Here is a 14,800-nt window from a genome sequence, read left to right on the forward strand (position 1 = left end):
TCAGTCTGGTGGACAGCCTAAGGTAAAGGAGGGTTGATTAGGGACTATAAATGAGATTTACACATGTAGATAGGAGCATAGCTAAGTCATTAAATGAATACTTTGCATAAATCCTTATGAACAAGCTGTTATCCTTGCCATATGCACAAGAAGGAATTCTGTTTCAAGAAGAGTTCAAAATGATAAGGAGGTGGTATTGGAGAAACTGTCCTTAAAGTTGATAAAGTATTAGAGCTGGGTGAGATACATTTACTAATACTAAAGGAAATAAGAATGGAGGCCGTGGCCATTATTGAGTTTTCCTTAGACTCAAGGACAATATCAGATTTCTGAAATTTGTTTGTATTACAACCCTGTTCAAAAAAGGCATAAGGATATGCCCAGCAATTACAGATCTGACATAACTTCGGTGGTAGTGAAACTTCAGAAACAATGATCTAGGGCAGAACTAATTGTTATAAGTGATTTAATTAGGAAGGGTCAGAATGGACTTTAGAAAAATCATATTTGACTATGTTGAAATTTTTGATGAGGCTTGATATTGTTGTTTTTATATCATTGTCATATTAGAGTACGGTGGCTTGGTGGTTAGCACTGCTGCCTCTGACTTGATTCCAGTCTTGACAACTGTCTGTGTGGAGTTTGTATGTTCTCCCATATCTGCATGGGTTTTCTCTGGGTGCTCCAGTTTTATCGCACAGTCCTTAGATATGTAGGTCAGCTTGATTGGCCATACTAAATTGCCCTTTGAGTCTAGGAATGTGGTAGAGAAATCTGTCCAGGTGGGATGCTCTTCATAGGGTCTAAATGGCCTGCTTCCACACTGCAGGGATTTTATTACATTCTATTCGTGGACTTCCAAAAGGCATTTCTTACATGCCCCACAACAGACTTGAGTGCAAAGTTAAAGACAGTAGCAAAATGGATCCCAAAATTGACTGGAAGATTGATGATTAATGGACTTTTGGGAGAGACTGGACAAAGGTTTGTGGTAGAATTCCTCTGGCCTCAGCATTGGAACATGACACACACCCATGATCTATCTTCTCCTGACACATATTTATGATCTAGACCTTGGTGAGCAATTTCAATCTTCATGCACATTACACAACTTGGAAGCATTGTGAGGACAGTGTCAAACTTTCAGAGGACATTAACATGCTGGTGAAGAGGGTAGATAGGTGTCAGATGAAATTCAATTCAGAGAACATGAGGTGATACAATTTTGTACAATGAACATAGATAGAATGAAAGAAAGTGTACAACTCTTCGTGTGTGCAAGAGCAGAGACTAGATACATATCATGGAGCAGGATAGAACAGTTCATAACGCATATAGTATTTTGTGTTTCAATAACAGGGGCAGAGTGTGGCATCAGCAAGGAGGTATTGCTGAAATTGTATAAACCAATAGTTAAGGCCTCAGCTGGCATGCTGTTTTCAGTTCTGGGTGCCATGTGATAAGCAGGATGTGAATACATTGGTGGAGGTGCAGGAGCTGTAAAAGAATGGTTCCAGGGATGAGAAATTTCAGTTGTGAAGACATAAATGGGAACTGTTTTCCTTGGAGAGAAGGCGGCTAAAAGGAGACCTGACAGTAGTTTTCAAGATCGCAAGGAGTCCAGACAATAGATATTAAAAAAAACTGTTCGCCCTCAAAAGCATCAAGAATGAAAGTGAACAGATTTAAAAGGAACAGGAAATGAACGCTTATCACACAGCAAGTGTTCATGAGGCTGAGAGCACATTTAAGATAACTGGCAAAATACTAAAATGTTGGACTGGAGCTTTATATTTATAGACTGTATTCAATGATGTTGTGAAATGTGCTGCCAAAAGGGTGGAGTACAAAGTTAGGCAAATCCTTGAAAAGGATAAATTTGTAGGTCTATGGGGAGAGGGCAAAAGCATGGGACTAATACAGCAGCTTCTCCAAAGAGTTGGCGCTGATATGACAGTGTCAAATGTCTTTCTTCTACAGCTTTTGATTCAATGGCATTGCCTGAATTCAAAATTTCTAAAGGTTCAGCTGGCTTTTCATTGCCCTGACTGACTCATTTAAGCTTAGCTGACATTGTTGTTGATAATTATAGAGTAAGGTACAACAACAAAAAAAATGGCAGCGGTTTTCCTGTATAGTTCTCCAGACTGATGGACGTGGGTTGCAAAGGTGATCCTAATTATCCTAAAATTATAGACTTAAGTAAATCAAGAACAGTTTCACAAATTTTACTGGAGTATTTCATCCGTTTATTTTCATTTCACTGATTTGGCAGCAACCAGAGCGGTGGACAGATTTAACACCGGGACAGCCCTTCATTACAAAAATACATGATTTGATAACCAGCACATTAATAATCAAAGGATTAACATATACCTATGAAAGCTGGCACACATCACGTCTGGATTCAAGTTAAACAGATGTATTTCATTATTCTTTGCATGTTAAAACAAATTGAGTGTGAAAAACGTGTAGAGCAAGATATAAAATAAATCTTTTTATTGAATGAGCTTAATTTAGGGTAATGAACACTTAATGTGACACAGTACAAGTGAAGCTAGCAGAGAAAGGTCATTATAAAGCAATTTTTACGGTGATTAGTTTAACCAAACTTTGACCCATAATTTTAATATTATTTGCATTTTCTGAGCTGCGTTTACATTTTCAAGCAATTTTTTTCATAATTTTGTATCAATAGCACATCATTTTGAGCTTCATTTTATAAAATTCATCTGCATATACAGATAATTTCATTAGTGTTCAGTTATCAATAGCAGTTCAAATGATTTAATACAGTTGATCAGCCACATAGAATTGGTAGTCCACACTTTGCCTAACCTCACTCTTTCAGGCTTATAGTTACTGTCCTTGTCATGGATGATATACTGTGTACAGAATGACTGATCTGAGCCAGGGGATGCGTGGTAGGCCACAGTGTTGATGCTCTGAGTCACGTCACTGTCTGGTTTCGGCTGCCGGGCAAGGACCTGCCCCCCACCAACCTTGGCCAAATGAACGAGATCTTCTTTCTTGCAGCTTTTGAATGGGCCCATGAAATAGAAGTGGCAGCCATCAAATAGTTTTGGCAGCTAGCAGCCAGAAAAATAAAGACAAGAAAATGAAAACACACAATTAGAAATATGTGATAGCATGGACAATGATTTTTGTTAAATGCATGTACTGCAAGTACTACACTGTACATAGTAACAATCTGCAGCAAGAGTTATTACTGACACAAAGATAACATATTGGATTACAGATTGTCAGATGCTTTTACTTCAGTAACATCAAAATTTTACACATATATGGGCAGAAAACAACTTGAAAAATACAATGAGGTTCAGCTGTAATAATTTTGAACTCAATGAAATGCTGTATTACACTAAAGGCTATAAGCAATCTGCATACAATAAAACAGGTTATGCCAGTACGCTGAACAAATCTGAATGCAGAGGACAGCTATTCAGTCTATTTAGCCAACATCACATTCAGAATCTCATACTGAAATGAATAAAATTTACAGCACAGAAATAGGCCATTCAACGTAAATGGTCTCTGCTGGTGCTTATACATCTACAAGCCTTTTCTAACCAAACCTAATTTCATCCTTCTATTTCTTTTTCCTCTAAAGTGTTTATTTAGTTTAATACATGCTTTAAACTCTCTCAAATGCATCTATGTTAATCACTTCAGCCAAGCTTTGTTGTGGCAAGTTCCAACTTGTAGCCAATGTTTGGGTAAAGAAGTTTTCCTGACCTCACTCACAAGTGGAACATTTTATCTGCATCTACTGTGTCAAACCATTACAGAATCTTTTATTGCACTTTTTGCAATTTTTTTTACTGCACTTTCTTCTCTAAATTCCTTTTATAATCGAAATCCAGAAATGTACATAATATACGGCGTGGTCTAATATAGGTTCTGTACAAGTTCAACATAACTCTTCTTTTAAATTGTTCCTGCAGAAATGAAACTCAGTGCTTTGATTGCATTTTTCACTGTACAAGTGTTATCTTAAGGTGATTCTAAAGATATTTCTAAAAGTTCCTTGAATGTCCAATGGATAACTGGGCAGCAGTGAAGCACAACACAGCAGTGGCCTGGAATGACAGTGCTTGTAACTGGAGGTGGAATCATACCTCACATTTTTGGTGGGCATGGCAGTTCAATGGAAATCTGTTGTCCAAGTCTGGCTGCCATTTTTATGTCATTGCACAACACAAATCGTTGCAACGTGAAATTGACAGCGTAACTCCAGACTGGAAACGGGCAATGACTGAGATATTCATCTGAAATGCCAATGCTGGAGGTAGAAAAGCTTGCAGCAATGTGCCAGGGCACACATGCAAACATACCTTGGTCTCATGGCACCTCGTCATTTTTCACAGCAAGCAGAATTCAGATTTATTTTTAAGAACAGTTCTCAAACATCAACTTTAGAAGAATCAAAATTTCAAACACATCAAGATGTGAGATTAAAAAAGTATAATAATTGGTCATTTAGTTATGCTGTAATATTCATATTAGAGAAAAACTAATTTGTCTTACCTGTTGCTCCTGGTTGCGTCGTCCACGCTTGGGACCATTTACAACATTTATCTCATAGTCTTCTTCAGCTACTCTATCATTCTTCTCCAGGCAAGCTATCACCCCTTGATAATCGAGAAGAAAAGTATTGCTGTTAACAAGCATTTACAACACATGGAACCACTTTGCCTCAGTATTTAGTACAATGATGTACTTTCAGTCTTGCAGCTCAGTGATAGTGTTCCCACCTCTGGGCCAGAATGTCCAGGTTCAAGTCCCACATGCCACAGAGGTGTATCATAATATGCACAAGCAGGTTGATATAAAAATAATTACAAAGAAAGTGACACACCAAAGCAAGCCCATGTCCTGATTTAACCACTATGTAAGCACTATGTGCAATGACCTTCTGACCCTTTAATCCCAAAAAACATACAAGCATTTATCCTAAAGTTCTACCTGCAGTAGTTGCTATTTGCCATTACTTGTCTTAAAATATGCAAACTTGAATACATCATAGTTAGATAAGGCATCAATCAGCAGAGTGTAAGTTGGAAAAGCTTGGTTGAGAGCCAAGCCCTGCAGCAAGACACACTGCAAAATAGAGGTCGCTGAACTGGCAATAACAACACGTCATTTATCTTCATACCATGCAAGTTGACTTCCTACAGTTAACCCCTATGGTTAACATCACAAGCTGGGGCCATGGACAATACTTGACGTTTTCCCCACCTTTTCTCAGAGTCCCGTAGGTAATATATTATTTTATTTATGGACAGTAATTGTACAATGTTGAAAAAAAAGGGATGGTGATGGCCTAGTGGTATTATTACTGGATTGTTACTCCAGAGACCCAGATAATGTTCTAGGGTCCTGGGTTTGAATCCCATCACGGCAGATGGTGAAATTTGAATTCAATAAAAACTTGGAATTAATGATCTAATGATGACCATAATTTGTTCTCAATTATCAGGAAAATCCCATCTGGTTCACTGGGAATGAAAATGCCATCCTTGCCTGGTCTGGACTACAAGTGACTCCAGACCCACAGCAATGTGCTTGACTCTTTATTTCCAGCTGGCAATAAAGGCTGGCCTAGCCAACAACACCTTCATCTCACAACTGAAATAAAAAACTCAGGTACTGAGGCTAGAATAAATTGACAAAACATGGTTAACAATTGAAGCATATCCTGGGGAGAACTTCAAGCAATGGTGACAACAGATAGGGGATAAGCTGTTAAACTAGGCCACTGAAAATGACCAGAAGTCTAATATTCTTAGCGAGTTGCAGCAGAGAAAAGTTATATATTCAACAAATATAAACAAATGTAGGTCTTTGTAAAATTATAACCATATCAGTGAGCGGGAACAAACTGATGTTCATTTAGAATATGTCTTGATGTAATTTGAGCAAACTGGCTCAAAACTAAAGAGCACTGTCTACCTGAAGTTTGTTAAAAATAATGAATTCAGGTTAAAACCGGATTTCCTCCAGTAAAAGAAACATGAATTGCTTTCATCTCCCAGAGAGCTGAGCAGGATTTTTAGACCTCTTCACAGCTGCTACACACTAAAGCTTTTTTTGAAAAATAGCCATGTCAACAATGAAATTAATCAAAGCATGGGTGAGAATAATTTGCTGCATGAATGCGCATGGAAAGAGTCCAGTTTGACCCGTTTGCGTTGGATGGTAATGTAATGCATTGATGCATTATTAATAATGCGTTTACCAATGAAATGCTGGCTGTCACGAACTATTGAGTTTTAACACCAGAGATTGCTTGTCACTCTTTTCAACAGACATCGCATCCCCTTACAAATCAGTGTAATGTATGCCTTCATCTGCTCATTATATGGTGGACATTATGAGACTTGGGTTGAAAAGAAGCCCTCATCCATGTTCTCCAGTTTTACTGGATGCATCACATGACCCAGGTGATCATGACTGTGAAATCAAACATTAAAAATTCAGTCACAAGTCATAGAATTATACCCCAATGAAGAAGCCAGTCATATATGATGTCCGTGTCTGCTTTTTGTAATAGATTCAATTACTTCTACTCTCCACAGTCTACCCCTTCAGTCCCACAAATTTCTCTTTTTGAATATTAGTTCAATTTTTGAAAGTTAATATTGAATTGATATTCATCACCCATTCAGATCGTCGTAATGATTACAACGTATCCTTAACGCTACTCTGGTACACTGCCAATTAAATAAAGACAGCGAATCCTGGAAGCACTCAGCAGGTCAATCAGAACCTGGCTCAAGATTTATAATCACTGCATACACTTTGTGAACATCAAACAGATACAATGAAAATACGTGGCGCAAGTAGTGTACTTAACAATAATTATGAACTTTTATGAAAATGTCAAGAACAAACCATTAACTACGAACACATGATGGATCCCACAAATTGTTTCTTTTACTTGACACCGTAAAGGCCTCATGTAGATTTATACAATATTTTGTATTCCAAACAGCTTTATAACCAGTGAATTACTCTTACATGCAGTTTTAATGCAGGAAATGCAGCAGCAAACTTACATACAGGTAGTAACATTCTAGTAAATTACTTTTGCATTCCCTCCAGAGCAATGATGTCCTTCCTGTAATGTGGTGACCAGAAGTGCACACAATACACCAGGTGCTCGTCCAGTGACATTACCACTACCAGCTCCCCTATCAATTAAACCACAACGTGACAATGACCGGGTAACTTTGTTTAACGAATTTAGATGAATGATAAATATTGGTCAGGGGACTGGGAAACATCCTTTGCTTCTTTGACATAAAGCCACTTCGACTTGAGAGAGATCAGGGACTTTGGTTTAAAGTCTCATCTGAAAGATGGCACCTCTGACAGCGCAGCACTTCCTCAGTATTTGTGTCAGCTGAAATTTTGTACCTGTGCCTAAAATGACCATTGGCATCTGAACATGTATAAACTTAGGACCTGTAGATTTTTAGCTACACAGATGCCCACCAAGGCATCTAAAAATAATCATTCCTCAAATTTGAACCATATCTTGAACAGCAATATGGCTATCAATCAAACTATTACTTAAATTATTCATGTATGATACTTTAATTGAATGGAATACACCCATCAGTTACAAGCCCTCTGTCTCCAACCAAGGACAATGACAGCAATCAAACTATCGCCACTAAGTTCTTGCCCTGACGCATAGCCAGGTTGGGATGTGTCTTCTCTACAGCCTGAGAAACAGCAGGCAGAAATCAATTTTAATTCTCTGCGTACTGTGGCCAGCAAGAAAGACTGCAATAAATAATCCATCACTGCCATTCTTGTCACATTAACATATGGTGCCACAAAATAGTTGGACTGATTTCAGTCCAAACCTACAAGTTCTTCACTCAACGAAACTAAGATCAGAAGGATATCCAACAGTTTTTCCAAGAGTGGCAGTGAACCTTCTATTTTTGGGTACAAAGTCAGACAATCGTTATATTATCAGGGTTTGGGAAGGTGGAGCAAGATTTATACTTGTGTACCACAATGCCTGATCAGCACTCTATTCACTAAGGGAGCACGATAACATGGCCTCACACGAAAACAACTGCTTTGGAACACCTGATCAGTCTTTTGAAGCATATCATGACAGAATACTAGGGTAGAACAGTCCTGACGGAGACTCTTTGAGCCATCAACTCTGTTGCGGGAAATGCAGGAGACGCGGTCAAGGACATTCTCGACCACTGTGGGGGGAAAGTTGCAGTCCTTGAAGAAATTGGACATCTGGGATGTGCGGTAGTGGAATGCCTCATCCTGGGAGCAGATGCGGCGGAAGCGGAGGAATTGGGAATAGGGGATGGAATTTTTGCAGGAGGGTGAGTGGGAGGAGGTGTATTCTAGGTCTCCCCCCACAGTGGACGAGAACGCCCTTGACCGCGTCTCCCGCATTTCCTACAACACATCCCTCATACCCCGCCCCCGCCACAACTGCCCAAAGAGGATCCCCCCTCGTTCTCACACACCACCCCGCCAACCTCCGGATACAACGCATCATCCTCCGACACTTCCACCATCTACAATCCGACCCCACCACCCAAGACATTTTTCCATCCCCACCCTTGTCTGCCTTCTGGAGAGACCACTCTCTCCGTGACTCCCTTGTTCGCTCCACACTGCCCTCCAACCCCACCACACCCGGCACCTTCCCCTGCAACCGCAGGAAGTGCTACACTTGCCCGTACACCTCCTCCCTCACCCCCAAGATCATGACTTTCCATATTAAGCAGAGGTTCACCTGCACATCTGCCAATGTGGTATACTGTACCCATTGTGGCTTCCTCTACATTGGGGAAACCAAGCAGAGGCTTGGGGAACGCTTTGCAGGACACCTCCGCTCGGTTCGCAGTAAACAACTGCACCTCCCAGTCACGAACCATTTTAACTCCCCCTCCCATTCTTTAGATGACATGTCCATCTTGGGCCTCCTGCAGTGCCACAATGATGCCACCCGAAGGTTGCAGGAACAGCAACTCATATTCCGCTTGGGAACCCTGCAGCCCAATGGTATCAATGTGGACTTCACCAGCTTCAAAATCTCCCGTTCCCCCACCGCATCCCAAAACCAGCCCAGCCTGTCTCTGCATCCCTAACCTGTTCTTTCTCTCACCCATATCCCTTCCTCCCACCTCAAGCCACACCTCCATTTCCTACCTACTAACCTCATCCCACCTCCTTGACCTGTCAGTCTTCCCTGGACTAACCTATCCCCTCCCTACCTGCCCACCTATACTCTCCTCTCCACCTATCTTCTTTTCTCTCCATCTTCGGTCCGCCTCCCCTTCTCTCCCTATTTATTCCAGAACCCTCACCCCATCCCCCTCTCTGATGAAGGGTCTAGTCCCGAAAAGTCAGCTTTTGTGCTCCTGAGATGCTGCTGGGCCTGCTGCGTTCATCCAGCTTCACACTTTATTATCTTGGATTCTCCAGCATCTGCAGTTCCCATTATCTCTATCCACACTCTCTCATCCTTTCTCTCTATCCTTGGAGGATTAAGGGAGACTTGAACATGAATTAGAAAATACTCCTAACTGTAATGGCAGAATTATTAACTACAGATTGACAGAGTTAAACAAGAAATTTGAAGAGTATCAACTTGGTTGTCAGTGCTATGGAAAGCACGCTGCAAGCTGCATTAGACCCTAAACCTTTCCAGAGAAGTAGGTCATTGTGAAATGTTGGATAACCTGAAGGGTCACTTTTAACCCTCTTCCAATGAATGTTACAGATTTAACAGAGCTTAGGAAGAAGGTGAGAATGTCCAGAGTGTGACTATACAGAGATTTCTAGTTGAATCATGCTAATTTGAACAACTGAAAGATGATCTCAGAAGGTGCTGGAAAAGCTCAGCAGGTCTGGCAGCATCTGAAGAAAAAAATCAAAGCTAACGTTTTGGGTCCAGTAACGCTTCCTCAGAACTGACGGCAGCCATAAAACGTCAGTTTATTTGCAGAAGATAGGGAGGGGAAGGTGGAGGGAGTAAACAATAGGTGGGGATAGAGCTCAAAGAGAGAGGAAAGCAGTTGGATAGACAAAGGAGTTGATAATGATCTGGCCAGGAGGATGAATAGCTGTTAATGGGAACTGTTAGTGACTAACAATAAGTAGTGTGCAATAGCAAGCTATGTGATATCAGGGCCTTGTATGTGGGGTAGGGGGCTCAGACATGGGAGAGCTTAGGTCCTAAGATTATTGAACTTGATGTTGAGGTCGAAGGGCGACAGGGTCAACAAGCGGAAAATGAAGTGTCGTTCATCCAGTTTGTGTTGAGCTTTGCTGGGACACTGCAGCAAGCCTGAGACAGAGACGCTGGCCAGATAACAAGGTGGTGCGTTAAAGTGGCAGGCAACTGGAAGCTCAGGGTCTTTTTTGCAAAGCAGTCACCCAGTCTATGGTTCATTTCCCCAATGTAGAGGAGACCAGATTGTGAGAAGCGAATGCAGTAAACTAGATTTTGGGAAGTGTGGGTGGAGTGCTGCTTCACCTGGAAGGTATGTTTGGGTCCTTGGATACTGGGGAGGGAGGAGGTAAATGGGCAGGTGTTGCACCTTCACCAGTTACAGGGGAAGGTGTCATAGGGTTGTAGGGGTGCTGAGAGTGAAGGAAGAGAGGACCAGGGTGTCCTGGAGGGAGCTGCCCATTTGGAAGGTGGACAGGACAGGGGAGGGGCATACGTGTCTGGTTGGTGGCATCTCGCTGGAGGTGGCAGAAATGGCATCTGATGATCTTCTGGATGTGGATGCTGCTGAGTTGGTAAGTGAGGTCAAGGTGAACACTATCGCTGTTGCAGGAGGGAAGAGGGGGGGGATGAGGGTGGAAGCGAGAGCGATAGGTTGGACCCGCTTGAGGGCCCTGTCGACAACAGCGTGGGGGAATCCTCAGCTGAAGAAAAAGGTGGATATTTCAGGGGGTCCCTTGTCAAAGTTGGCCTCATCTAAACACAATCGACAGAGACAGAGGAACTGAGAGAATCGTGTATTTACAGGAATTGCGGTGTGAGGATGTATGGTCCAGGTAGCTGTGGGAGTCAGTGGATTTATAATGCATGTTAGTAGCCAGTTCACCCCCAGAAATGGAAACAGAGATGTCGAGGAAGGGAAGGGAGAAGTCAGAGATAGGCCAGGTGAAAGTGAGGCAGGGTGGAAATTGGAAGCAAAATCGATTAATTTTTCCAATTCTGGACAAGACAGAAGCAACATCGATGACATCATTGATGTACCCGAGAAAAAGTTGTGGGCAGGGGCCGGAATAGGATTCCACGTACCCCACTAAGGGACAGGCATATATGGAGCCCATGTAGCTTACAACTTCAAAACATCTACTTTCTTTCTCAACCAAAGATTCCCCAACATCATCATTGACAGGGCCCTCAACTGGGTCTGACCCATCTCCTGCACTTTCGCGCACACACACACACACACACACACAGTCTCTTCCCTCCCACAACGGCAATAGGGTTCCCCTTATCCTTATCTACCAACCCACCAGCATCCACATCCGGAAGATCAGATGGCATTTCCACCACCTCTAGCAAGATGCCACCACTTGGCAAATATTCGCCTCTCCTCCCTTATCCATCTTCCACAGGGACCGTTCCCTCTGGAATACCCTGGTCCACTGTTCCTTCACTCCCAACATACCCCACAGCCCTAAGCCACCTTTCCCTGCAATCAGTGAAGGTGGAACATCTGCCCTGCCCTTTACCTCCTCCCTCCCTGGTATCCAAGGGCCCAAACATACCTTCCAGGTAAAGCAACATTTTTCTGCACTTCTCAGAATCTAGTGTGGTCTCCTCTACATTGGGAGGACAAAGCGTAAACCGAGTGTTTGCTTCGCAGAATATCCACCTTCTGCTTGCAAAAAAAAGACCCCGAGCTTCCAGGTGCCTGCCACTTTAACACACCACCCTGCTCCCTGGCCAACATCTCTCTCTCTCTCTCAGGCTTGTTGTAGTGTCCCAGGGAAACTCAGCGCAAACTGGAAGAACAATACTTCAGTTTTCCTTTTGGGGACCCTGCAGCCTTCTGGATTCAATATCGAGTTCAATAATTTTAGGGCCTAAACTGTCCCACATCCTAGTCCCCTGCTAATAAACACTACTTATTGTTAGTCACTAACAGTCCCCATTAACAGCTTTTCACCCTTCTAGCTAAATTGTTATCAACTCCTTTGTCTATTCACCTGCTCTTCTCTCTCTTTGGGCTCTATCCCCACCTACTGTTTACTCCCTATACCCTCCCCTCCCTATTTTCTGCATATAAACCAACATTGTCCAAGCCACCATCAGTTCTGAGCAAGGGTGACTTGCCCGAAAATGTTATCCCTGATTCTTTTTCTTTACAGATGCTACCAGACCCGCTGAGCTTTGCCTGCAACTTCTATTTTTGTTCCCCATTTACAGCATCCACAGTTGTTTTGTTTTTTGAGATTGACAAACTCATTGGAGGTAGGATTGTCTGAGGAACAAGAGATCCCGCCCCCCAATAACAGCACATCTGCTGCGAGAAGAGAGACTTACTCTTACAAAAACTACTGATGGGCAGTGGTTAGGAATGTTAATCATTAGCTGGAGAATATTGATGGAAGAACTGATGAGGCTTTTTCTATGTTGAGAGACAGTTCAAGCCTTCCAAGCTCAAGACAATGGAGAAAATTAAGATGTAATTTCAGAAGGACCAGCTGAAAGATCAAGGGCAGTGTGCTTGATATAAATATTACAGAAGTCAACATACACAAGAGAAGGAAGCATAACCAGTGTGGGGAAAGCAATCCTCAAACCTTTGCTAAGAAGAGAAGCAAGCTTATAAAGATGGCTGCTGCAGAGATGTCAGATGATCATTCTGATGAATCACCATACATTGAAACAGGTTGGCACCATCAAGTCTCGAGCTAAAATGGTTTGTGTCTGTTAGTATGATGATTCCAGTAAAAGAGCGCAAATTAACGGAAAGTATCGCATAGACTCCAGTGTTGTAAAAACGAGGTTATCCATTTTGTAGCCCAGGCAGATAAATCAAAGTAAATGGTGAAAATCTAGAAACCGTAAATGACATGTTAAGATTTAGGATTTAGGGGCCCAAATACTGTAACCTCTAAAGGTCAGTTGTCAGTGCAAAACATTATTTACCAATATTATAGTACTAGCCTTTGTCTCAAGAGGGCTGGATTACAAAGTAACGGTGAAGATACAGGTTGTACAAAGCTTTGTTTTGACCCCATCTGGACAACTGAGCAACTGGATTCTGAGCACTGCACCTCAGTAAGGATATCTGGCTTGTGTAAGTGAAGTGTAGATCCCTAGAATTATACAGGGTCTAAAAGAAGTGTAATTATAAAGAAAGGTTACAATAATTAGGCTGATATTTTGTTGCATACAGATGATTACAATATTAATGAGCCTGAGGTACTTAATGTGTTTAAAGGAACTAATAGGGTAGATACAGAGCTGATGAGGAGAAAAGTCTAGAATAATGTAGCAAATAACTTTAAAATGACAGGTAATCTTTGAGAGGTGAAGTTAGGAAGCAATTCTTCAAACAAAGATAGTGTAAATCTAAAATTGTCTTCCAAAAAGCTTTTGAGGGTAGGTCAAATGAAGGTTTCAATATGGAGATTATTAGATTTTTGTTCAGTTTAAGGGAGTTCTGTGAGTAAATTAAATGAAGATACTAATCAGCAATGATCTAATTGAATGGATGAACAAGCTCTAGAGGCGGCTTGGCCTCAACCTGAAACTATGCATTCTTAAGATTTGCATCCACTTCCAATACAGATATCTGTGCCCACTCAGACAGAACATGGTGGCAGTTAGGAGTTTTGCACTCACATGGAACTAGATTGGAACTAACCGGTTTCACTCCTTGCAAGGCCCCTGTATAGTGTTCAGTACAACTCACAATTTCTCAGTCAGTTTCCTGGGCAACATTAAGACTTAGGCTGCAAGTGGCATCAACACTGCCTGTATGAATGACAGACAATCTTAGCCAACATTTAATGTCATTACCATTCAATCTGCACCATCAACATCGTGGGAGCATGACAAATTTGACTGGGCGGGTGTATGAATTCTGTCACAACAAAAGCAAGTCAAAGTCTCAGGTGAGTAACTCACCTCTTAACTCGCCAAGTCCCATCCACCAATTATGAGGCACACATCAAGAGTGTGATAGAATAGCCTCCATTTATCTGTTTGGGTGCAGTCCCAACAACCACTTGTGTCACTTGAAAAACAAATCACCCAGCCCAATCTCACTTTCAAACAGTTGGTTAACAACCCTGAGGTTATAGCACTTGAGAGTCAAACACAGGCAACTTTTAAAATGAGGGTTTCTGCTTCATCATTTCCTCATCTCCCTTCTAATTTTTCTCACTAATTACTTTAAATATATGCCCATTAGTCACTGACCTCTCAGTCCACAAATCATGTCCCTCGCAATTTTGTCAACTGCATCCCTTCAGATCATTTTCCAGCTTGCTGTTATAATGGTGAATGTGAAAAAATATGTATTTTGATCCCCAATCCAATCATTCCAACCCTCAACCAAGCTGGGCTGGGTAAAATACTGTGTATCTGCTCTTTTATTATTTCCAATATCCCTGTGATATCTCTGCAGACAAAGGGAACAAATACTTCACAAACATGTAAGCAGGTGTAGAGCTGATGAACACAGCAGGCCACGCAGCATCATAGGAGCAAGAAGGCTGACGTTTCAGGCCTAGGCTCCTGTGATGCTGC

The 14,800-nt window shown here is 41.8% G+C and overlaps 1 protein-coding gene across 3 annotated transcripts in view; it reads right to left on the reverse strand.

Moving 5' to 3' along the window:
- Positions 1–2,217: 2,217 nt before the first annotated feature.
- Positions 2,218–14,800, reverse strand: part of bard1 (BRCA1 associated RING domain 1) — a 179,997-nt gene continuing 167,414 nt past the window's right edge. For all 3 annotated transcript variants that reach the window (XM_048534695.2, XM_048534693.2, XM_048534694.2), the window contains 2 exons: positions 4,549–4,652; positions 2,218–3,089 (listed from right to left, as the gene is read on the reverse strand). In XM_048534695.2, the coding sequence (XP_048390652.1) occupies positions 2,754–3,089; positions 4,549–4,652 (440 nt within the window). In that variant the 3' untranslated portion in view covers positions 2,218–2,753. The remainder of the gene's footprint in view (positions 3,090–4,548; positions 4,653–14,800) is intronic.

The sequence above is a fragment of the Stegostoma tigrinum genome, chromosome 7 (assembly GCF_030684315.1).
Source record: "Stegostoma tigrinum isolate sSteTig4 chromosome 7, sSteTig4.hap1, whole genome shotgun sequence".
Lineage (NCBI taxonomy): Eukaryota > Metazoa > Chordata > Chondrichthyes > Orectolobiformes > Stegostomatidae > Stegostoma > Stegostoma tigrinum.